The following is a 25,565-nucleotide window of genomic DNA, read 5'->3' on the forward strand; positions in this document are numbered from 1 at the left end:
GCAGGTTGGATGCTTTGCAGTTCATACAGTTGAGAAGGTTAATTTTTTTTTTTTTTTGCTAATTTAAAAGATGAAAGAGAGCCATTTGTGCAACAGATGATAGGTGTGCAAAAGTTCATGTGTGTTTATTATGACATTATTTAATTGTAATGAATTATTACATTATTTATCATGTGTATTTATTATGACATTATTTAACCCTACTCAGTGTAGGGTAGAAAGCCTGCTGTGGGATGTAGTCAATTTTGGGGGCCCTTTTTACTTTCCTGGTGTTTATCTGGTCAGAATGATGTTGGGATGTCACCTCTGGTTCCTCTCCATGCTTAGGAAGGTGTGCTTGAAGAATTTCAGCCCCTAATGAAAATACCCTTCAATAACTGTGTGTAAAAACCAAAATCTGATCATCCCCAATAAATTAAAAATAAACCAATCCAGTTATCAAATATCCCAGAGTCTGTGAGCAAAACTGTAGTTTATGCTTTGTGCTTTGTGTGTGAGATGATGAATTTGGGGGCAGCTAAAAGAGGAGAGGTGAATGCTCAGCCCTCTTTGGTGCTATTTATCTGCTTTCTCAGGATTTGCTGTGTTGGAATTATCTTGCCATCACAGTGGCTGCAGAGGCACACAGAGCAGTACTTTGCACTGGATGTACAGAAATTCTTTAGAATTCTATATAGGAAAGTGTGCTTGCTGTTTCTCTGAGCTCCCTGTATTTAATGCAGAAATGCTCAGCATGTTTACGTTCATGAATGAGTTTTGCAACATGGTGCTTTTTCACTTTTACAACTTGGTGATTGTCCAACAGATTAAATATTTTGCCAAAACCCAGCACTCAGTCAAATCACGTGGGCCCTCCCCCCAGTCTTGCTGTATTCAAATACATTTTGCATTTTTATTGTTGGGAAGATGAGAATGTGATGGAAACGACTCATCCCAATCAGAGAGATGCATTTTATGGATTATTTGCAGTGTGTTTGACTGCCAGGAAAAACTTTAAAAGTGGGATTTAATTCAAGGAGTGAGTTTAAATTCATATGGCATTTTTTTCCTCCTCCTCCTCCTCCTCCTCCTCCTCCTCTTCCTGTGGGAGTATTCAGTATTCTGCCATGGCAGGGAACTGCATTTAGGATATTAATGAGTGTATTTCACCCCAGTCCAGTTGTGTGCCTTATTAGCTCATCTCTTGGAAACAATACTGAAGTTTACTGTCTTGTGAACATTCAAAAGCACTGACATGACAGAGTTTGAGGAGAGAAAATAATCCCAGGCTTCTTACCAACAGAATTCTGCATCCCTAAATTCCCTACCACTACGACGTGGATTGAGAAAACTAGATGTGGTTATTTCAGTATTAAAATTACAAAAATTCTTCAGGGTTAGTGTCAAATTTATCACATCTACAGTGTTTTAAAAGAAGAAGATTAACTGGATATGGTGCACGTAACATTTACTGTGAAAGTTATTAACATTTCAAAAACAAATGTAAACTTTATGTTCTGAATTCCATAATGGAGTACAACCATTTAAAATTCCATACTAAATTGATACCTCAGCTGTTAATTATTGGCCAAGCACCATTTCCAAAGAATGGAGTCTATTATTAATATATTAAACTGCATCAAGAGACATGTTGATAATGACCTAATGAAACCAGATAAGCAGTGGAGCAGCAGATTGTTCTGTCAATAGCTGTGGTGCTCACACAGGTTTGTGCTCTGCCACAGCACCTGAAATCCAGGAAAATCACATTTTCATGCAACACATCATGTGTGAGCCCAGGATAAACTCCATAAATGTTTTTGTGCTGCGCTTGAAGGCTTCAGGCAGAGCTGTTCCCTGCTGAAACATCAGCAGGCTGCTGGCTGACAGTGCCACTGGGACTTTGTGGTGCTCGGTTTTGTTTTATTAACTCTGGGCACAGCCTTGCCACTGGAGCAGTCGTTTTACACAGAAAATGGGGCGTTTTATGGGCCCCTAATTTCTTATGGATGTGTGTTACGACACACGCTGATTTATCTGTGTGTAGGAGATGTAATTTAATCATGTATCTTGGCCAAAGAAGTCCTTTCTTAGCCAAAAATGGAGGTTTTAGAGAAGTGCTTAACTTTAGGCAGGTGTTTGGATGCCATTAGCACCAATGCAATATTCAAAATGAGCGTTTTGCCCAATTTCGACCCAAACACTGCATTTCTGTCGAAGCTGGAAAGCTTTCTGTTGAGTTGAAAGCAAGTTTGACTGCTGAAAGCACGGCCACAACTCGTGCAGATGAGCCTTCTGGATGGGTCATTTGCTCTTAAAATACTTTTAATGGCAAATATGGTGTTTTGGAATTAATATTAATTCCTTGTAGTTGGTAGAACTTTTGCTGGAGCCAGCAATACGAAGCCTGCCCAGTAGAAATAAATGCCAATTCTTAAAGTATGTTGAGCCTTGGAGCCAAGCACAGGCCTGAGAATGTTAACACTCTTATCAATTGAATTGTGTGCTGCTGTTCCAGCTGACAAAGCCCTGCTATCTTGTGTCCCACACGGCGTTTTTGGGGATATTTTAGAATCAATGACTTCCTTCAGCCTGGGGAGGCACCTCCAGGGCTGGAGCAGACCTTCCCTCAGCTGCTTGCCAAAGGGGGCAAAGGGCTCTCCCAAGAAGTCAGCCCTTGCTGATTACAAAATCCAAAGTGATTCATTGCCTGTCTATCAGGATCCTATTTTAAATCACAATGATTCATAGAGAGCAACGCCCACATTTTATATAATGAGGCACTTTTACAATACTGCCAGCACAAGTCAGGGACGTGCTGCTTGTTCCTGCTTTCCTCCAATCCCTCAAAACCAACAGGAGCCCCATTTCACTTCTACTGAGGGACATTGTAAATGCTAATTTATGGTCTTTGCCCCTCAGAATCCAACAGAGGTTTATTCTGATTCTATATTACCAACCAGATCATACCTTATTTTTTCAGATTTTTATGCTTCTGGAGGTGTACTTTTTTTTCTTTTTCCGCAAAGAAAATAAATAATCATCTCTATTTTGAAGAGTGGGAGAGATTTTGAAGACATTTTCGAACAAAAGGCATTGGAAGAGAAGCCTTTCTTCAGAATCACTTTTAGTTTCAGCACATGGTGCCTCACAAAGCATGACTGGAACTAGGCAAGTGCAGTTTCTCTGTTCGGAGATTTCTAAGAACAGTTTGAGGATCCTTTCCCACAAACCTTGAATCTGATTTAACAGAAATCACTCCTCATCTCCCTGTTCTGCCAGTGCTGTGAGTGCAGTAGAACATTTTATTTCTCTTGTAGTCAGATTTTACCACCAGGAGCCCAACTCTGCCACTTCCAGAAATTTGTAGTTAAGTTCTCCATGATTTTGAAGTGCTTTTCCTTTTAAATCTGAGCTGCCTGCCCATGAGTTTTCAGATCCATAAATCAATATTTCTTATACAGAAATATCCCATTGTCCAATATTCTCGATTTCTGTTGGAGCTCCTTGAGCACAGCCTTGCAATCAGTTTCTTTCATACCCTGAAATACCCTGAAGTTTCGTGGATCTCTATCCAGTATCAGAATGCAAACCCCACATTAACAAATTAAAATAGGATGGGAGAATTTGCAGCGTATCTGAGTAGCCTGTGGCATTTTTGAACTTGTTTCTCATTTGCAATTATATTTACAAGGGTTTATGTTGCTACAAGGGTATAAAATGCTGCTATTCCAAGTAACCCAGGCCATTTTGTGTGAATTCCATGGAATAGAAAATATATTTAACACTAAACAGCTCTATTATTCCCTGAATGGGCTTTTCTTCCTTGTTTCTATTAACAACTGCCTCTTAAACATTGTGGTAAATTTTATGGACTGTGCTTTTAGTGAGCACAGCTTGTAGTTATAATTCAGCTATAGGAATAAAATACATTTCCCACTGATTTATGAGTTGCTTTTTTTTGGCCTTTCCAAGTGTTTGGATTTCTACAGTTTCTCCTGGTGTTTTACTGTGCAGCCTTGCTGAGAGGATAAATGGATTACCTTCTCTTTTACCTTTTATTTGCCTTTTTGAAGGATGTGGCTGCCACAGGGCTCTGCAGCCCTTGAACCACTGGGGTTTCTGAGGCACCCAGCACTGGTCAAACTGGGAGATGGGGCAGCAAGGAGCATCCCCAGCAGTGTTTGTTTGTTTTCTGGACCATCCAGCACTGGTCAAACTGGAAGATGGGGCAGAATTGAGCATCCCCAGCAGTGTTTGTTTGTTTTCTGGATCATCCAGCACTGGTCAAACTGGGAGATGGGGCAGCAAGGAGCATCCCCAGCAGTGTTTGTTTGATTTTTGAGCCACCCAGCACTGGTCAAACTGGGAGATGGGGCAGCAAGGAGCATCCCCAGCAGTGTTTTTGTTTTCTGAGGTGCCCAGCACGGGTCAGATGGGAGATGGGGCAGCAAGGAGCATCCCCAGCAGTGTTTGTTTGATTTCTGAGCCACCCAGCACGGGTCAGATGGGAGATGGGGCAGCAAGGAGCATCCCCAGCAGTGTTTGTTTGTTTTCTGGACCATCCAGCACTGGTTAGATGGGAGATGGGGCAGCAAGGAGCATCCCCAGCAGTGTTTGCCAGTGTTTCTGGGTTTGCTGGCACACCTTGAACATTCCTCTCAGCCCCAGGTCGCTGCTTTTCCTTTTGCTCTCAGAGTCTGGGCCCTGTGCTGGTTCTTCAGGTTGGACAGTGGGTGGGAGAGGAGCCTTTCTTTCCTCAGCTCCTGCCCCTCCTACCCAGTGATTAACCCTTGAGGTGTGCCCTGGGCTGACAAAGCCATTTGCTACAGAACCCTCCCTGGTTTTATTGATTATAACCACGAGTGTTTATTCCCTTCTTTCCAAGCTATATTCTCTATGTGGCATCCTTTGGGTGTTTTCAGGTGGACATGTCAGTTTTTTGGGGCCATTTTTAGATGGCTTCAGAGCTGGACTTGAGGCATGGAGAGGAAAATGTCATCTTGTGCTTGGAGTCAGCAGTGTTTTTAAAGTCACCTATGTCAAAAAATGCCATTGTCGGTCATTTGTGATCTCATTTTTTCACTAAGTTACTTTTTGTTGTGGAGCTGTTTCGACGCCCAACATTTGCTAGAGACATTGGGTATTTTCTTTGTTTTCACAGCTAAAATTAAGGTGCGGGGAACTTTTGTTTGCAGTTCTTTACCTGAAACAAAACCCATAAAAATTTGCCTCTTCTGTCCCATAGTGAGGTCAGTTTTCATTCCTGTGAATGTTTTTGATAAATTCATGCTTGAAAAGGAAATTCCCAGGTCTGGTGAGGCAGTGGTGCCCCAGGAGTGTGCCTGGCTCCGGGCTGGGTGCAGGGGAGCAACACTGTGGCTTCAAAAACCCTTTGAATTTACAATCCAAAACTCAACAGGACTCCTCTCAGTAGCCTGGACCCTTTATTCCACATCCATAGTTGTTTCTAATGTGTGATTTCTTTGGGAAGTGCGTGGTGGACAACTATTTTAATCCTCCCAATATTGCTGTTGAGTGTGTTTGTTCATCATCACATCATTAAAACCTTCTTTGTTTCATCCTAACAATGTTTTGAGCGTATGCATGGATAAAAACAAAACAAAAAAAAAATCTTTATATCTCTCCTTTTAAATAGTAAAAAATCTGTAGTGTTTTTTTTAAAGCAATGCTTTATAGGTCTTTTTTGTTGTTCCTTTGCTTTTTCCCGCTGCAGTTGGCAGAGCCCTGATTTTGTCAAACTCAGAATTGGGGGCATCAGCCACCGAGGCTCTTCCTCCACCCTTTTTGTGCTTGTTTGTTTGTTTAGGAGCATCACTGGCTGTGCCAGCAGAGTTCTTGGAAAGAGGTTTTTTTTTTAGTTACGTTGTGCTCCCTCTGCTGACTCTGCAGCAACAGGACACGGAGAGGTTCGGGTCCTGTGCCGGGAAATGGGGGGAAATCGGGAATCTGCCGGCCAGGGATGTGTGAAACAGCAATGGGCAACAGCTTTGAGTCATCGTTTGGGGCGCAAAAAAATTCACAGAGTTAGGTAAATCCGAAACAAACTTATCTCTGCTTGATACAAATGTTGTCTATTAGGTAATGTCCATTATAGTGGCAGTTGCTACTAGTGAAAAATATATAATTTTTGTTATTGAGCAAGGCATCTCCTAAAGATTTCAAGCTTAGAGCTCCACTGTACTCTGGCATAAGCAGGAATATTCAAAATCTGTGGAGTAATCCCACACCTGCTGAGAGGAGAGATGTTTTGTTGCCAGCACAGGGAATGGAGGGTAGGGAGGGAAGATAATGTTCTTTCACTTGAAAAGCAGAGAACTAAGGCAAGAATCGGAGAGGTTTTGGCCAGGAAAAAGCAAATGCAGTAAGATGTGATTTTCTCTCAATAATCTGAAGTTTAGTAGTCCCTCACATCTGGGAGCTGAGGGCAGCACTGATAAAATGCAGAATTGAGCTGCTCGACCATTGCCACAGAGAATTTCTGTGTCAGAGGCAACGAGAGGACTCGGTTATTGGAAGGGCAATGCAGAGGGTTATCACAAGACTGTCTGCTCCCTTTTCAGACCCTTCTCCTCTGAGACCAGTGCAGGTCTTCAACTCAGTGCATGTGGTGCCATCACTTAGGGGAGATGTGGTTTTGCAAGGCACAAATGAAATGTGTTGTTATTCTTCCAAGTAAATCAATAAATGGGATCTATGGGATATCAAGCTGCCCCTTCACCATCTCTAAATCTTTCCTATAATCTGAGGATGACCGCGTGATCTTAACCAGCTTTTGTAGATATTTCACAGAGGGTCTGAGCTGCCTTAAATAAATAAATTGGGAAAAGTCCCACTAAGTTCTGCAGAACTTGCATATGAGTTTACTTGACAAACTCTGACACATTTATACATAGGAGGAAATCCAATCTATTCCATGAAATTTGTCTTCATTAAGAAAAACCCACAGATCTTGAAAATCCCATGGTTTTGAAGTGTTTTTCCTTTTAAACGTATTTCAGATCCATGAATCAGTATTTCTTATCTAAAAATAGCATTATTTAGTTCACATATCAATTTGTCCATATTCATTCCTGCCCGTGTCATGCCATTATACCTTCCTTGATGTTAATAATGTTTCAAAGCTGAGAGACTTTACCTATTTATTTTTGTCTTCTTGTTTTCTGTAACTCCCGTCAGTTGGGATGTTCTGGTTGCTTCATTAAATACCTGTAGGGTCATATTTTGGTAGTTTTGTCTGGAAAGAGCGTGTCTAGAATGCAGCACAACAGGCCCTTCAGGTTACCTGAGCACAGGTAGTGTTTATGGTAACAAGCAGCTCGTGATCCAGGATGTTTTTCATACCATGGCAATCTCCTCTGCTAGATTTTATGTTCTCCTAGTAGGACAAACACAGGGAATAACTGTCTGAGGAACTGGAGAGCAGATCAATCAAGGGATGAGGTGATGATGAGATGAGATTTCTGCCAATCAGCAGCAGAATGACCAGGGGTGGCTGTGCCAGGTGAGCTCAGTGCCTCTGTTTCCCTGCACATCACCCTGAGCAGCTCCACAGGAGATTAAACAGGGGGAAGGGACGCAGCAAGCTCCATATCTCAGAATTAAATGTTATCTCAGCAGCATTATCTCTTTTCACGCCTGCTCTTTTGGAGGATTAAATGTCCAAGCTCCTCCATCTGACTTCCCCAATCTGCTGCTGTTCTGCACAGCCCCTTGCTGGCTGAGGAGGATTTTTGCACACAAAAATCTTCTAAATCAGAAAAATACTCACAGATCTATTACCTGGATGTCACACAAGCAGCTGTGAGTTATAAAGCATTCTCTAGTCTGTTTGTTAGACTTGTCTATTGGATTTTTAAATCTTAATTGTTGGGTTTTGGGTCTTTTAAAGCCATGAGAAGACTACAATTAGTTGATTTTAATTTTTTTTCAGAGGGAAATGTTGTCATTCCTCTTTCCTGGGGAGGAAAAAAGACAAAGTACAGAGCAAAAATCAAGTAAAGCTAAATGCAAAATAGAAGTATTTGTCAAATAACCATTAAACATAGAAACAGTCTTCACATTTTGGTTTTCAATAATGCAAGAATAAAAATAGCACAGAAGATGTTTCCTTCATTTGAGTATCTCTAATATAAATTCATTTGAGAACAAAAATTCATTGTTTCTATTGTCATAGAAAATGTTGTTAAATTGAACAAGATACCCATAATCTGCTTAAATCACGTGTGATGATTGGATCTTTAAAACTGTAACAAGATGCTTTGTGCTTTTCACCCAAAACCTGAGCAAACCTGGAAGTTCTCATCATTCAGAAATGCTTACGAAAAATATTACTGTGGGATCTTGAGAGTCATGGGATGTTAACCTCTGGAAGGGGTGGAGTTTACAGGCTTTTGACTAAAGATTTGTAAATGGCTGCTGGCTCCAGATTTTATTACCTTACAGCAGAAAGAGGAGCAGGATAAAGCAGAATGACTCAGTGACCTGCAGCAGCTGATAGGTGCAGCCACAATTCCCTGGTTTTCTCTTCAGTGTGATCTTGGCATTTGTGTTTCCTCTGTTCTCAGCATGCAGAGCATGTGTGTCGTTTGGACAGACACAGAGATAAAAACAACTAGCAGGGGAAAAACAACATGCATGGAACCAAATCCCTTCTATTCAGTGATGCTTAAACAATAGGTTAACTAACAGGTTACTCATTAATTATTCATTTTGTTCCTTCTAAAACACAACAAAAATCTAAACCATCACTCTTCTAGGCTAGAGATGCTTTTACCACAAAACCACTCTGGCATTTTTTGGTTGACTTGGCTGAAACGATTTGGCTGTGCTGACTGGGAAATGAGATTTCTGATAAGGAATTACTACAAGCTCTTAGATTTTGGAGCTGGTGCGTGCCAAGCCAGACCTCTGGACTCACCTGCTTATCTGAGTTTGTCTAAGCTGTGAGATATCCATACCCAGAGAAATTCCTGCACACTCTGGTTGTAATGATGCAGGAGTGTCACAGAATTACTCATGTTACACATCATGGCCTTCTCCAGAACATCCCAGCCATGGGCTGAGTGAAGTGAAACCCAGCTCAGCTCTGAATTGCCATTCAGCCCACAGGGGTTTAAAACTGGAGCTTTTTAACTTGAAAAGACAAAGTGATGAGGTCTCCAGGTTGTGAGAGTGTTTTTCAGAGGTTTGATGGAGAGTGCAGGAGAACTGTTGATTTTCCAGTGGGATCAGGGGCAGGTGGTTGACTTCTTCTCTCCTCAGTGAGTGGCCCCAGCTTTAAGCAGGTGCTGAACCTCTCCAGGTGCTGCCTCAGAGCAGGGAGGTGTCTGGGCAGGGGCAGCTGTGGCTGCGGGTCCTCCTGCCTTTTGATAATTTGGTTTCCTGCAGTTATTCCTTGTCCACACCTAGGAACTCCTGGGGTGAACCTGGGCTGTGCCTGTAGCCATCCTTCACCCCTGAGGCAGAGCTCCAGCAGAAAGTGATAACCCTTGATGTCTCTTGTGTAAAGGAGTACAAAACAATTTAAAACGTCTCTTGATTTCTGTATTTTTTAAAGATGTATCTGGCCATTACAAGAAATGGGCTCCTAAGAAGGAGTCTGTCCTGATTTATTGTTTCATTGGGAAATCAGTTTTGGGAAGACATTTCCCAGTGTTCATGGCCAGGGATTTCACTTTGTGCTCACAGAAAATGTCATCAAATCAGAGAATCTCCTGAGCTGAAGGGACCCCCAAGGATCATCCAGTGCAGCCCCTGTCCCTGCCCAGCCACCCCAATAATCCCACCCTGGGCAGCCCTGGGAGCACCTGAAGCTCTGGCAGCCTTGGGAATGTCACCATTACACGGGCAGTCTGGGCAGAGCTCATGGTTTGAGCCCTGCACTTGAAACTTGACCATTTGGGAGATAACACACAATACCAAGGCACTGTGACGAGCTGCCATGGATTTTCCCCAGGGATTCGTGGCAATTAGAAATCCTGTTGTTTCCCTCCTTTCATTAAGGATAACATCCCTGCTATCCCATCCAGTGGGATTGGGAGTGGCTGGGGTGCAGCAGCCCCTCTTTGTTCCCACTGCAGTGAGAATCTCTCCTCTCAAATTTAAGAATTTAGAAGATCCCTTGCAGCCTTTGTCGTCAAGGTCAAGGCAGAAGAACTGCAGGGTTGTGCTGGGAGTCCTAAAAGTGGGAGGAATGCTGGGGGCATTCCTGAGGGAAGGCAAAGTGCAACCATTTCTGGGCACTGGCATTTAGCAGAGCTGATAGGGAGGGCAGGCACAGCTTCACTTACCTGTCAAGAACAGGTGAGCTCCAAACTCTGGAGCACCTCTGTTCCAATGTCTTTATTTTGCAACAGCACTTCTGGCTGTGTGACAGAGTAGTTTTGATTCAAAGCAGATCAAATTGAAGTTTCTGTTATCTAGAGGTTAAAGGCCACTCACTTGATTGGGTTTAAAGTCCAAATTAAACAGCCAAAGTGACCGAGCTATTTTAGTTCTGAAACATCTCTTCTATTTTTAGGGTAGAATGTTCTTTTTATAAATAGTGGAAAATTAAACACAGACACTGGTTATAAAATAGCCTTTGCACTTGCTGTAACTTACAGACTTTTACAGAGTTGAAATCTGTCTAAATCAAGGATTTTGGTTCACTTGCTGTAATGTACAAACTTTTTCATAGTTGAAATCTGTCTAAATAAAGGATTTTGATTCAGCTATCTGTCAAAGGAAGACTTGGGAAAACATTTCGTATCTCAATCTAAATTCACTCAACTTGCAGAAGATTTTTGCAGATAAAAGTTTCTTATTTGTTTTCTGCTTTCAAGGTTTGCATAAATATATATGGAATTTGAAAAGTCATAACTTACATTTCCTTGATCCTTGGGTTCAAGACTGGGATTAAACTTTTGGCAAGCTCAAATGAGCACAGTTTTTAAATATTTCTGGTTATTTGGGGGGAAACCACCACTATTTAATACCAACTACTTTGGGGCTTTTTCTTAATATAAAAACCCTTGAGATTTTCAGGCACTTGAGAAGAATGGTTCTTAGAATTTGCAAAAATGAGGATTGTTTGTGGAAGACTTCTAACTTTATTGATATGCATGCTATGGAGAGATGCAGTTAAAGTTTTCACCTCAAGCCTGTGAAAATGGGACTCTTGGAGCTCAGCTTGGGGCTGAGCAGATTGGAGATAAACATCCTAAAATGTCATTTTCTTGTTGGTGTCTGCAGGGATTACAATGGTTGACACAGAAATGCCGTTTTGGCCCCTGAATTTTGGAATCAGCCCCGTGGATCTGTCGGCCATGGATGATCACACACATTCCTTTGACATCAAGCCCTTCACCACCGTTGACTTCTCCAGCATTTCCTCCCCACACTACGAAGATCTTCCCCTTGCCAGAGCTGACCAGTCAGGCCTGGATTATAAATATGATATCAAGCTCCAGGATTGCCAAAGTAAGCTCTGCCTTTTTATGAAGTGTTTCCCTCGTGTCCATGTTGCCTTCATTCCCTGGAACGCGTGCTAGCAGCAAATGGCTGTAGAATTCAGATCTCCTGTGTCAGCAGAGATGTTCTTGCAAGGCAGATAGAAAAGGGAAAATGCTCACAGCAGACCTTCACCCTGCCAGAGCAGCAGCTGGAGCTTAGGAGAGGCACCATAAAGTATCCAAAGTGACACTGTAGTAGACACATGAACCCCTCTGTTGCCTCCTTCTCCTGCACCTTGTGTGCAGCTTTTCCACTCCAAACAGCCTCAGAAAGGGATGGAGTAGAAATATTGGCTACATCTGAGGCACAGCATCGTTACAGCTCCATCACAGCTCCCGGGCGACTCGCCTGCTGTGAAACATGCTGCTCTTCACAATTTACACTGAAAAATTACACTAAACCCTCCTTTTAAGAAAGGAAGTGACCTATTCCTAAATAAATTGTCACTGCATTCCTGCTCAGAGTAGGAATGTGAGGGTGCTGTGCCTGGAACGCTTTTGAGGACCCGCTTCTGCTTAGATCTGACCTCACTTTTATTTGTAGTGATCTGTTCAAGAACTCTTCCAGGGAATTCTTGCTGGGGAAATTGTGGGATTTAATTCGGGTGGCACAGTGAAGCAGGAGCTGTATATCTCTGCACTACTACTGTAATAAATGAATGGACATTTCTCCACCAGTCATTTATTTTTCTTTTGTTTAATTACAACTACTCATAATACTTTAATGCCAAGTACTTTTAAAGAGTGCAGCAGAGTTTAGATGGCATAAATCCTCATTTTTACTTAGATAATTTCTTCCCAGTTTGTATAGGAATAAATCTTTCTAGTTTGTATTTTATAGCCAATCTGGAAAAATAAAAATACTCACTTTCTTTAATATTCTGTTACCCCTGATTTAATGTAACTTTAAAAGGTCACAGCTCTCCTCTATGACCAGTGATGATTGATTTAAAGACACCATAACTATTTGTTTGAGACCATTCAATGTTAGAAATTGGCTCTCTTAATTAGAAACTTTCAGAAGAGAAAATTTATCTCTAAACTGCACCCAAAGTTGAACAGTTTTTCCCAGGAGCTGGAAATATCAGTTATTATTTTATTTTAAATAAATAAATAAATAAAATTTTTATTGAATTATATAATAATATACAATATATACTAACACTACAATAATTAATAATATTATATAATATATAATATTGTTCTATGTAGTAATATTTTATAATGGAATTATTATTGAATAATATATTATTCAATATATAGCTCTATTAGACACTTGACTATGTTTTAAACTAGATTAGACACTCCAGCCCATCTCCCTGTAGGAGTTTTCAACACATTGAAGGAATAAACCAGGTGGAGACTGAGTAAAGCCTGAGTTCTCCATACATTCATTTTTAATATCCATCTTGAAACCACTGCACACTACAGAGCTGAAAGCTGGATCTGTAATACCCTTCCTCCAGCAGAACCTGTCCCTTCCAGCTTTTGCAGCCACATGCAGCTCCAGCTCCTTGTGCAGCCCTGGTCTGCTGCTGGCTTTGCTGTGGAGCAGACCTGGCCATCCCAGCCCAGCATCCCTGGGATGTTTTGTGCTTATTCCTCACTGCTTCTGATGCCTCAGGTTTAGCTTTTATATTTTTCAGATTCTGTGCTGCTTTAGTGGGTGGGTGTGAGCCTCAAATGAGGGGATGCTGAGCTCTCTGCACAGAGCAGGGAGACAAAACAATTCCTGCTCCAGCTGGGCACCAAGGACAAATGATCCAAAGCTCAGCCCAGGAGCACAAACAGCGTGGGCTGGAGAGAGACAAACAAGCAGGGTGGGAGTGCCTGGGCTAAAGCTGGAACGGGACAATGAACTGCAAGGTGCAAATGGAGCAGAGCTGAGCCAAGGGAGAGCCCCCGGGAGCGCTCGTGCATTTTGGGACCATTTGGGTTCCTCTTGGACGCAGCCCTGGCTGGGCTCTTGTGCTGCCCAAGGTGCATCCATGGAGGAGATCCCTTCATTTGTTCTTTTACTCTGTCCAGCCTCTGCTGTAGGGCAGCCCTAGAACAAGGCTAGGAATGAATTCAGCTGGAATTTACCACTCACCTCTCCCCTGTGCACAGGTGCCATCAAGCTGGAGCCTCCTTCCCCCCCCTATTTCTCAGAGAAGGTTCAGCTGTACAACAAAGCTCACGAGGAGGCGTCCAACTCGCTGATGGCCATCGAGTGCCGCGTGTGCGGGGACAAAGCCTCCGGCTTCCACTACGGCGTGCACGCCTGCGAGGGCTGCAAGGTGAGCTGCCAAAAAAGCACTTGGATTAACATGTGATACTGTTTTCATCTCAATAATCACTTGGTAAAATCACACCTTAGTGCTTTTCAAAAAAAAAAAAAAATTATGCCTTTGCGTCAGTTTTCCTGCATATAATTTATGGGTTAATAAGCAGGAGTTTCTTAAAACCTTGCCTTTTTTAAAACTTTGCTTTTTAAAACCTTGCTTGTTTTTTAAAAGCTTGTTTTTTTCTTGTTGATTGTATTGATCTATTCAAATTTTTTGTTCATTTTTTCCCCTTCTTTCAATCATGCAAGCATGTTTCATTCCTTTCCTTGGGTGTCATGTGCAAAAAATATGAATTCTTAGAATGCACCAAACTCATGGCCAACTCCAAAACTTTGAGCAATTAAAATTCAGGCTCTGTTATTCTGATTAATTCGAGGGGTTTTTACCCATTTTACACATCTTAGGTGACTGCAGAGGAGTCTGATGGTATTGAGGAATGTGCTTGCTGCTTTAAAATCCCAATGATTTTTTTATGTCAGTGATATTTAGTGTTTATAACATGTAAAGGGCAAATGAATGGTGTAAAAATTGCAGTCCTCAGGAACGGAGAAGAAATGTCAGAGAATTAAATTATTAATATTTCATTGAATTCAAACAAAAACATTAGAGTTTAATGTGAAATTCCCATCGTCTCCATTTTCAGTATCTTGAGGAAAATAACTAAAAGGAAAGAACCAATCCAGAGCTTAAATAAAACTCTTAGCAGTGAATTAGGAACACACATAAAGCAATAAGTACAAAGTACATTACTTAAATTACAGTTAATTATATAAATAAAAGTTGGCATCATGCTTTTACTGTTATTATTCCCTGTGAGGAAAAAATAATTTTTACAAGGAAAAGAAGGGAGATAACTCTGGATAAACTTTATTAATTAATTAGGACTGATCCAAAAAAGCATCTTTAAACTGTAAAAAGAGAAATAACCTAGAACCATTTTCATTTACCAGAAACTGAACTGCTGTTGGCAGAATTTTTGGTTTGTTGTTGATAATGACAAATTTTCTGCATTGGTAATGAAGGACCAAATGTCCTTTTTGGTTTGTAATAATTGTCCCACGAGCAGTGGGACAAACGGAGCTTTGCTTCCTTTGGAGTTGTGCCCTTAAATTCCATCCCTAATGTCCTTTAAACCCACAGATTCCCTAAAGCTTCTCCAGCTTTTTGGGAATTTTATGCCTCTATTGAATGGGGTTGGAAACACCAGGTCAGAGGATGAACAGGAGCAGAGACGATGGTGATGGGAGCTGTGCTTCCTTTGGCAACCCATCTCTCAGGTGTCCCGGGTGGGTGCAGCAGGGCCGGGATGCCCTGGCAGCTCCCTGTTCCATCCTTTTCCTTATTTTCCCGGTTCCTGCAGGGTTTCTTCCGAAGAACCATCCGGTTGAAGCTGATTTACGACAGGTGCGACCTGAACTGCCGCATCCACAAGAAGAGCAGGAACAAATGTCAGTACTGCAGGTTCCAGAAGTGCCTGGCTGTGGGGATGTCACACAATGGTGAGTGATGGGGACTTTGAACCAGCAGTGCCTCATCTGGAAAAGAACATGGAACATCAACACAGCTCCTGAAAGTGCTGCTGGAATGCCCACATTTTCAGTTTAGAAATACGTGTCAGACAGATTGTCCTGATTTAGGAGCCTCTTTCTGGTTTAAAATTGCTTTCACATCAAAATCAGATAGGTGGAGATTTGTTTTTCTTGCTTTAATACATAGTGTAGCATGAGTTGGTTTTACTCTCCATCATTCCTGCTCATTGGTAGTTCCTCCTGAATATATCCCTTGTGTACTTGCTATTTTTCACTTCACTGTCTCATTTTCTGACCAGACCCCTTTTCCTGCTGGAGCTCAAGATGCCTTTCCTGGAAGCAAAAACTTGATCAGGAAATATGGATTAGGGAATCTGAAGCTTTGTGAATAACAGCAACTCGAATTTGCTGCACAGGTCACTTACCAAGGGCTGTTGGCATCACTGAGCTGGCATTTCTCATACTGAAACACAACAAATTTGAAATGAAAATATTCATTTTCATGAACTGTACAGTTTTAAAAATCCCCATCCTCCTCCTTCCTAGGGCACCCCCGTCTGTGGTTGCCTTCTTTACCATAAGTAATGGCAGGAAGAATATCACAATCCTGCTCTAGAAGAAAACCCCTCTGAACTTTAAAATTACCAGAGTAATTCATGTGGAAATACTTATGAATGTTTGGGCAGAAGGACATAATGAAGATTCTTTGTTGCCTTGCTTTGGCAAAGCTGAGTAAAAACAGGAATTAAATGTCATAACATAGAGACTTATGTAATTCTAAGGGTAAAGAATTGCAAACATGACTGGGAAAATAATTTCACTGTGGTTTTTTTAGAACTTTCATTATTTTCAATATAAAAAATGAGTGTGCTGTCCCCAAGAGGAAAGCTGGATTGTGGTTTGCAAAGTTAATACATGCACTGAATGTAAATTGGTCTGGGAAATGTTTTGCTAATAGAAAATATGGTTTTCAAATTCCTGGGATGCAACAGTAACACTTAAAAATATATCTAATTTTGAAATGCTACTGTGGGTATTTTTATAGTAATTCAGGAGGGTTTTTTATTATTATTTTCAAGGTACATGCCAAATTCTCCTCTGGCCTGGCAGCACAGCTCCCATTTGTGTCTGAAGGATCCATGGGCAGCTCCATCAGGAAGGGATGGCCCAGACCATTCTCTCTGCCTTACAACATCTAGAACAGCTTTAAAATTCACATTTCACCTGCATTTTTCCCTCTTTAGCCACTGCCCAGGCAGAAGCTGTGGCACCAGAAGGTTCTAGGATTCAGGGAAGGCAGGAAAAGGGCAAAGCCATTTGCCCCAGGGCTCCAAGGAACATTTTCCTTTGCTCCAACCACGAGTTCTCCCTACAAGGACTCAGTGTTTCTATTCAAACATTTCCTTCTACACTTGCCTTTTTTATTTTGCCTGCTCTGGTTACATTGCCTTGCCCAAAGCACCCTCGTTCCTTCATAATTTATGAACTAATTTATCAAAAAAAGCTGAATTTCACCTTTGAGGACCCAGAAGCCTAAAGAAATGCAACACTGGATGTGTTCCTACCCAGGTTCCTAGCCCCAGCCAACAGAACTTTAATATCTGAAATATTCTTTACATGTTATGTAGATTGGAGGTGGAACCAGGGGGTTTCACCAATGACACTGAGACACATTTCAATGCTCCATCTCCAGATTCCTCCTCAGCCACTTGGGCAGGGAAATTATCAGAATTTTAAATGCTTTGAGGCAGAATGTGGGTTATTTGTGCCTGAGGGCTCCAGTCTTGTGTGGATGTATTATTGCAAAATGATCAGGACAAAAGGGGGACTGCAAGGAGACACTCAGCAGCTACAGCCACATTTTTTCACGTAGAAATGCTCCATACCACTTGGCTAAAGGTTAAAAAAGACAGTGGTGTTCTCATGCTTGGAATATTGTTTTCCTTTCCTTCTCTAGCCCCAGTGCTGCTCTGGGCTTAACCCTGAGTGGTGCAGACTGGGTTCTCAAGTGCCACTGAGCAAGAGCTTGGTTCTTTTTGTTTTGAAATGTCATTTATTTTGTTCTCTTCTGCTGAAAGTACTGCTGGTATTAACTCAGCTGCTGGAATGGGAAAAAAAAGAACACATGGCAATGTCTTTATCATCAGTTCTGGGAGCAGGGGATTGCTCAATCTGGGCACATCTCCACCAAAATCAGACAGGTATCCAGCCTGGCTTTACCTTGTGTTTTCTAATGTAACAAGCTGCATTTATGGGCTATTTGGGGTCTCCTTTATGCCCAGAAATAATCCAGACCATCAGAAGAGCAGTGCCCTGCAGAACAGTCTATTAACAACCATCTTTTTTACATTTAACTTCTCCAAGAGGTAAAATCTGGGGTGAGGATAAATATTGTAGTTGTTCCGCAGAAAGGACAGAATGCAGCATGAGGGACTGACTGTGTTTGCTGTTGGCTTTCTGCTCCTGACATTTGGGGAATGCTGGAATTCAAGGAAAAGGAGGAACTGCCCAAGGAAAGGCAGAAATCCACGCTCCAGCTGCAGGCTCCTGCCCAGACCTGCAGAGTCTGGGATTGCTGGGAGAGAAGCTGCCACATGAACCCTCTCAGCCAGCCAGGTTTCCAGAGCTCTCCCAGGCTTTTCCCAGCCCTACTGATCCCTCCCCAGGCTCTCCTTTCCCAGCCTGACCATGGCAAGTGGCATCATCATCAGCCCCTTCTTCTCCTCTCATCCAAAATCCTCCTTTCCCAATTCCTCCCATCAACCTCTCACTGCCTGAGCTCTCCCTGGTTTTTTTCTCAGCCTCCTGAAAATGACAGGGACAAGGATTTTTACCAAAGGAAACTGCTAGGCCAGTCCCACAAAATTGATTTTGCCCCAGATTTTGCCTGCAATGCTAACAAATGTTGGACAGAATCTGCTGCATCTGATATCTCACCAATTAAATATATTCCAAATATATTAAGAATCATTTATTCTATGGAAAAATAAATCCTATGTCTATGAAATTGTAAGATAGGAATGCTTGATTCAAAACCCTCCTTGTTGTTAACAAATTGTTATATTTAAAATCTAATTTATAATGAAATGATGTATTTAGAATACATTTGAGTCCTGATCACCTTCTCTTTTGATGGAATGGCCAGTGGGATTCCAGATTATGAATCTGCTTTTGCAAACCTCAGCTCTCAGGAGCAGGCCCACAACAGAATCATTTTCTGTTGTTGTTCAGTGTAATTTAATATCAAGGACACCCAAGTCATTCTGAAATATCCAGCAGGTCTCACTCCCAGACTGAGGTTGCTGAAAGAGGAGTTCAGCCACAAAAATAAACAACTTTGTTTCTACAGCCATGAAATAAGACAATTGATCAATAAAGATAATATAGGAAGAATGGAGAGGGGGGATATGTTCTAACATAATTATTTGTTCTTGGAAAAAAATGTCCTGTTTGCCCATAAACACATTGCAGCAAACTCACAGAAAAGTGGCTGCCTGTTTCCAAAATAAACATCCTCAGTAAAATCATCTCTATATGGTCTTAGCAGCACTTTTCCTTTATCCAAGGAACACACTAATGACTGAAAAAATATTCATAGTATTTCTATTTCTCCCTAGGGCCAAAATGCAAACCTTGATTTCTTCCTTCCATTTCTTGTTTGGATGCTCTTTTGTTCTGTTTTGTTTTCATGAAACAAAATAAATTCTGTTTACTGAAATATCATGTGATAAATCAGTCTTGATTTTGATGGCTCATTTGAAACATTCTCCAGTCAGTCCCCACATGGATAAACAGTCTTGCTTAGGAAGTCCACGGATGGAAAAGTAGGAGGCGTAGAGGAGATCTGAGAAATTTTGAGCTCATCTGATGGGGTAGAACCATTTCCTGGTTTTTCAGTACTGCACATAAATAGAGGTGCCATGAACAACTCAGCCTTTTCCAGCTTTTTATTCCCTGTACAACCTCCTTCCCCATTCCTTCATTCTTATGTTAACAATTTATAGCACTTGCTACGTTAAATTCTGCTGAACTGTTTAGGAATTTCTTCCTGCAAGGCATGTGAGGGTTTTGTTTCTAAACAAATGAAGAATCTCAGATCCATGTGGTGATTTGCCCAGAACGATACAAGGCTCAGTGGTGGTTCCCATCCTGAGCCAACAGAACTTTAATACCTTAAATATTCTTTGCATTTTATGTAGATTGGAGGTAGAACCAGGGGGTTTGCATTTCTAAGCAAGGTACGATAATGGGCACATGATGATTTCCTCGGTGAGATTCGTTTGTTTACATGTCTTTAAAGCTCTCCAGCTGTTTTGACAAAATGCAGGAAAGCCTCTTTCCTTGCTTGCCTAGCCCCGTTTAGGCACCCACACCACAAGGCGACAAAAACTCAAATGTGCTTCTTGAGGTGCAGCTGCAGGTGCGGAAAGGCGTCAGAAAAGCCACTGAAATGTGGGGTTTTGTGACTCTTGTGGTGTTCTCAGCCATCAGGTTCGGGCGGATGCCCCAGGCGGAGAAGGAGAAGCTGCTGGCGGAGATCTCCAGCGACATCGACCAGCTGAACCCCGAGTCCGCCGACCTGCGCGCGCTGGCCAAGCACCTCTACGACTCCTACATCAAGTCCTTCCCTCTGACCAAAGCCAAGGCGAGGGCCATCCTGACAGGAAAGACGACAGACAAATCAGTCAGTTCCCTCTTCTTTCTGTTTCTTCCTTTTTTCCAAGTAAATGATTCGCCGAGCTGACACCGCAGCTCTTTAAAAAAGCCAAAATACAAAACACCGAACCTAAAAAAGAACCCAAAAAACCCCACTTTGCTGTTGGCAGTTACACATTTCAAGCTGTCTCTGAAACACAGGAAATGTTTTTAGATAGGATAAGTAAACATTATTTGAAAAAACTCCAAGTTCACCTAATAAAATACTTGAAACCAGGACAAGAATTTGAAGGTCACCTTAACCTTTTTGTATTCCCTGATCCTCTCTTCCCGTTTTCCCTCTCCTTGCCCAGAGGTTATCTCCCACACTATCTGTTTAAGGTGGCTCTCCAGCTGTCAGGAATTGCTGTTCCCTGAGGAATATTTCTTTCCTAAGTGGCAAATGATTCCAGCCCCAGCACATTCTTATGGTGATGCTTGCTCTTATGAAGCTCTGATGAACTCCTGCTTTTCTCTGGGTTATCTCAGGTCACATCAGTGCCCTGTGTTGGTGCAGCTGAAGTTTTAGGAGAATGGACAGGAAAATCTTGGAAAAGTAAGGAATAGTGATAAATGGGTTTGTGGGTTGCCTTGGAAACTTCATTTGCAATGCATAATAATCTTCTGTATCAGTGAGAGGAGCATAAATAATATCTCATCATGTTGGTAACAATATTTTAATACCTAAAGAACAAATAGTTTTCCACAACTTATAACTCTTAGCTTGATGTATTTTCTAGAATCATTGGCAGAAATTTTGTCAGGATTACAGCAGAGAATGTACTTTATTTTCCTTAATAATTTCAAAGGCAGCAAAGAACTCAGAGGTATTTCAGGCTCGAAAAAGGTATTTCTTCCTTTCCTGAAAGGCAATTAAAATAATAATTTTAATGTAGTCAAAAAATTGGTTATACCCCTCACATAAAAGCTTTAGATGTGGTGGGCACTTACAATGTGAGTAACTTTTCAGCATCAAGTTTGAATTAGCTAAGTTTATTTATTCTGCAGAAACTGATGTGCAACCTGCTCATGCCTTAAAGTTCCACGAACCGCAATTCTCACCCAGTAAATGTATAATTACATCAATTAATTCTCCTTTCTTCTTGGGAGTTTTTAAACTTTGGCACATTAGATACAGCAATAAAGCAGTAGACAGAATCCAGCTTTTCAGTGCTGCCAATTTTCAAGTCTTTCTTGAAGACATCACTGAAAGAGTGACACCAGATTTAATGGTTACAACTTACATGTTTTTACCAATGGATTTGGTGCTCTGGAGCATCAAACTGTTGACTATGGGCATAGTTTAAATTCCTGCTAGTTTTTAGTTGTTGTATGATCTGAATTAATTTTAAATGTTTGGATAAGCAAGTGAGTGTATCAAAACTAGAATTAGTTATTCATCATCTCCCGGGGTAAACAGAGCTCATTTGACATCAGATTCTAATCTCAAGTTCATCTGAATATTTATATTAAAAAATCTTTGGCTGTTTAGAGCTCTTTCTTGATTTTCATCTATCATGGATAAGCCAGTGGTGTAATATTGGCTTTCTAAAGCACACGGGCATGGACTAATAATGACTTGTTCTTGTACTTGGTGTTCCCACTAGAAAGAACAGGAAGAAATTACCCACTAGAACCAAAATATGCATTTTGAAAGCATCTGCTGCAGTCCTGCTACTCCACTGTTCCACGTGTGTGCATATCCATATGTGCAGATATGTATTTAATGGCTTTGCTGCTGCCAAAATGTCATTACCTGAAAAATTCCTGCTCTCCTGGCTTTTCTCAGTGCAGCGTGTTTGTTGTTTCAGTTTCACACTGAATTCCTCAGTGCAAGTGGGAAAATAATTTAATCCCTCACACTGTCCCTGCTGGAATGTTGTGGTCTGGAGCTGTAAACATAAAACCATGAGAATCAGCATCCCTATTACAATCTGCAATCATAGATGACCCACCATTAAAAAAATATTTCTTTAGTCTGATTGTTGGAGTATAATCCCTTGTATTTTAATTAATTAATCAATTATGGTAACAAACCTATTTCTATCAGTGAGATTTGTTCAGTGCAGCAATGAACTATTCAGTCATTAATCCTCTGAGGGGAAGATTCTTCAAATGAATTTCAGAAATCCTCACATAACCACTTCTTTAAACCCAGGAGCTTCTTTTGCATATTCTGGAAGAGATTGTTTCCAGATCCTAATGCAAGTATTCTGGCACTACTTTTGCTGAGCTGCTTTCAAAATTGATTTGTTCCAGTTGAGTTTGTTTCACAGTCAGCCTCGTTTCTGTGTTCTGAATTGTGATTTGCAGCATGGTATTTGTCTTTTTGTCTTTCCCAAAGACAAGTTGAGTGGGTTTCAACATATCCCAACGTTGTTAATTTTACAGGAGTTAACAGCAAAAGGTTACATTTATCTGTTAATCAATACCATAAAGTTAATATTACTTGCAGTGTTTCTAGGATAGAACATGAAAGGAACATGAAAGTAAATAAAGGAATCAAAATGAGAATATTCTCTGTCTTTCTACTAAAAAAAAGAAGTTTCCTTTCCACTCATTAGATTCTCTTTTATGGAAGCTGTTATAATTCAGGTTAAAGTAGGATCATTTTAACCTTTTGTTCAACATTCCAAACTTTCAATTCTGGAATTACAGAACAAAAAGCAAACAAACAAAGGAAAATGCAAAACTCTGGGTACTTTAAAATAGTGCTTCTTCCCCCCCCTTTACTTGGCCTTTCTGTAAATCATTTTAACATTGTGAGGATATTTGTTTTTATGGGTTTAGGACAATTTAACTATTTGAGGAATCCTTGACAGGTTCCTCAGGACAATTTAATTATTTGGGGAACCCTTTAGGTTTTTCAGGAGAATTTACCTTTTTGGGGAACCCTTGATGGGTTCCTCAGGACAATTTAACTATTTGGGGAGCCCTTTAGGTTCCTCAGGACAATTTAACTATTTGGAAACCCTTTACAGGTTCCTCAGGACAATTTAACTCTCTGGGGAGTCCTTGGCAGGTTCCTCAGGACAATTTATCTCTTTGGGGAGTTCTTGGCAGGTTTCTCAGGATAATTAAACTCTTTGGGAACCCTTGACAGGTTCCTCAGAGATGTCTGCGGGGTTGCTGCTGAGTTCTCTTGGGGTTCCTCAGGAGTCCGACGTTCTCGGGGAGGACATTTGGGAGTAACTGGAATTTCCCTTTGTTTCCAGCCCTTTGTTATTTATGACATGAACTCTTTGATGATGGGAGAAGACCAGATCAAGTGCAAGCACGTGTCCCCCCTGCAGGAGGAGAACAAGGAGGTGGCCATCCGCATCTTCCAGCGCTGCCAGTTCCGCTCCGTGGAGGCCGTGCAGGAGATCACCGAGTTCGCCAAGAACATCCCGGGCTTCGTCAACCTCGACCTCAACGACCAAGTGACTCTGCTGAAATACGGGGTCCATGAGATCATCTACACCCTGCTGGCCTCTCTGATGAATAAAGATGGGGTTCTCATATCCGATGGACAAGGGTTCATGACGCGGGAGTTCCTGAAGAGCCTGAGGAAACCTTTTTGTGACTTTATGGAGCCCAAGTTTGAGTTTGCTGTGAAGTTCAATGCACTGGAATTAGATGACAGTGACCTGGCAATATTTATAGCTGTCATTATCCTAAGTGGAGGTAAGTGCTCTCTTTTTCATGTGGGATTTTAGAGAATTTATATGGGATTTTATGGAATTGACACCTTTACCTCCTGCCCAAACAGCAAAGTGCTCTGCAGGCTGGGAGTGAGTGCATTTACATAGAGCTTTTCTTGGTAATTTTGAAATTTCTTTTTGTTGTTCACCCTTTATTCAGTTCCAGACAGAAACTGAAAATGGAAATGCCCCGATATTAGTGATGGAGCTGGAAATGCCTGCTGAGTCATCAGTTCATTTAGGCAGAAAGCAAAATCAGGGCTATCTTTTGGAAAACAGGAAGGGTGGAATTTCACTGCCAGGAGCTAAAATTCTGCAGGAGATTTTTTGGTTTTTAAACCTTCAATTAGATTGTGTGGCTTGCTAATTGACCACAAACAGCTTTGACTCCAGAACAATTCCAAAGGATAGGTGGTATTGGGCTTACAGGGTTATGGTGCTTTTCATTCTTCTTCCATTTGTGCAAGGTTTTGTTTGCCTTTAAAAGGAGGGGGAAATGCATTTTTCAGGAAAATTATGGTCTCCTAAAAAAAAAAAAAACCAACCCAGGCATTGTGTGCTTGTGTGCTTGTTCAGCTTTCCTCAGCTTCATACATCACACTTTGAGCAAAGCATGAACCTGAAATCCCACGTATCAGACTGCCCACATTCAACACTTCACTGAAAAAACTCTGAATTTCAGCTTTTCTGCAGCCAGTCAGTGTGTTCTGTGCTCCTGAGGTGATGTCACTGCTCTCTGTTGGGAATTAGTGGTGCCTACCAGGATTTATTTCCCTTAGACACCTTCAGATTTATTCCAGACACATCGAAGCTCTGTTCCTTTGGCCAACACTCCCAAGGCAGTGATGCTGCACAAATAAAATCTTGCCCTACTGATTTGTGTGTATTTTGGCCCAAGGTGGAGCTGCACACATCCATGGCAGGAATGTGCTGAATGCTCTGGATTCGGCTCCTCCGCAGAGCAGTGCCGAGGATTTTGTTATTAAATTACATTTCAGCAATCACACACAACCTCATGCTATTGTTCTAAAAGCAGCCCCGCTGCTGGGGGGGCACTCTGAGGTATATCTGCATTTAAATCCACCTCCAGTTCCTCCTGGCACCGGGTTTCATTCAGGAAAAATACAGGGGCACAGTAGAATTTGTCCTGCTGATTCCGCTCCCAACAAGAATTCTTCCCAGAAATTTCCTCGTGCAGACCTTGGGCTCTGTGATCCCTGGGGGCTCTGCGTTCATTCAGGAAGGAAAACACCTTGCTGGGGTATTTCTGGTTGGTTTTGATGGGAGAGGAGAAATGGTACAAGCCTCTCAGGGCACTGCTCAGAACATGTTGTGGGGTTTGGTATAATGAAGTGTGACAGATGAGCAAAAGGCCTCTCAAAATTCACTCCTAACTGCAAAAAGGGAACTTGGGCTCAGCAGAGCCCTGTCCTCAGCAGTGCTTGGTTTCCACCAGAGGAAATAGGAATGATGTAACCAATCTCAGGTCTTAGATTGCAGGAGGACAGTGATTCACATACCATAATTAACTGGGTTGAACCAGATTTATCAGCATGTTTCCTTTTTTTACAGAATAACTTGTAAACAGAGACTTGTAAAGAACTAATGGATTTGAATCAAGTAACTGTAGCAAAACTCAGAAACAAATCTGTAGAGACATATAAACCCAAATAAATATAAATCAGTCCTTTCTAGGAAGATCCTTTAATTTCAACAAAGACCTCCCTATCTTTTTGCAGAACTTCTTCTTTATTTTTTTTCCAAAAAGCGTGATAGCTGCTTGAAAAAAAAAAAAGTTTATGTTTTGAAAACAATTAAGCTTTGTTGCCAATTAAA

General features: G+C 41.4%; 1 protein-coding gene across 1 annotated transcript in view; it reads left to right on the forward strand.

The window, feature by feature from the left end:
* Positions 1–25,565, forward strand: part of PPARG (peroxisome proliferator activated receptor gamma) — a 51,291-nt gene that overhangs the window by 20,475 nt on the left and 5,251 nt on the right. The window contains exons 2-6 of the mRNA XM_038149279.1: positions 11,236–11,463; positions 13,605–13,774; positions 15,183–15,321; positions 19,836–20,035; positions 23,262–23,712. Of these exons, the coding sequence (XP_038005207.1) occupies positions 11,244–11,463; positions 13,605–13,774; positions 15,183–15,321; positions 19,836–20,035; positions 23,262–23,712 (1,180 nt within the window). The 5' untranslated portion in view covers positions 11,236–11,243. The remainder of the gene's footprint in view (positions 1–11,235; positions 11,464–13,604; positions 13,775–15,182; positions 15,322–19,835; positions 20,036–23,261; positions 23,713–25,565) is intronic.

Source organism: Motacilla alba, chromosome 12, assembly GCF_015832195.1.
Source record: "Motacilla alba alba isolate MOTALB_02 chromosome 12, Motacilla_alba_V1.0_pri, whole genome shotgun sequence".
NCBI lineage: Eukaryota > Metazoa > Chordata > Aves > Passeriformes > Motacillidae > Motacilla > Motacilla alba.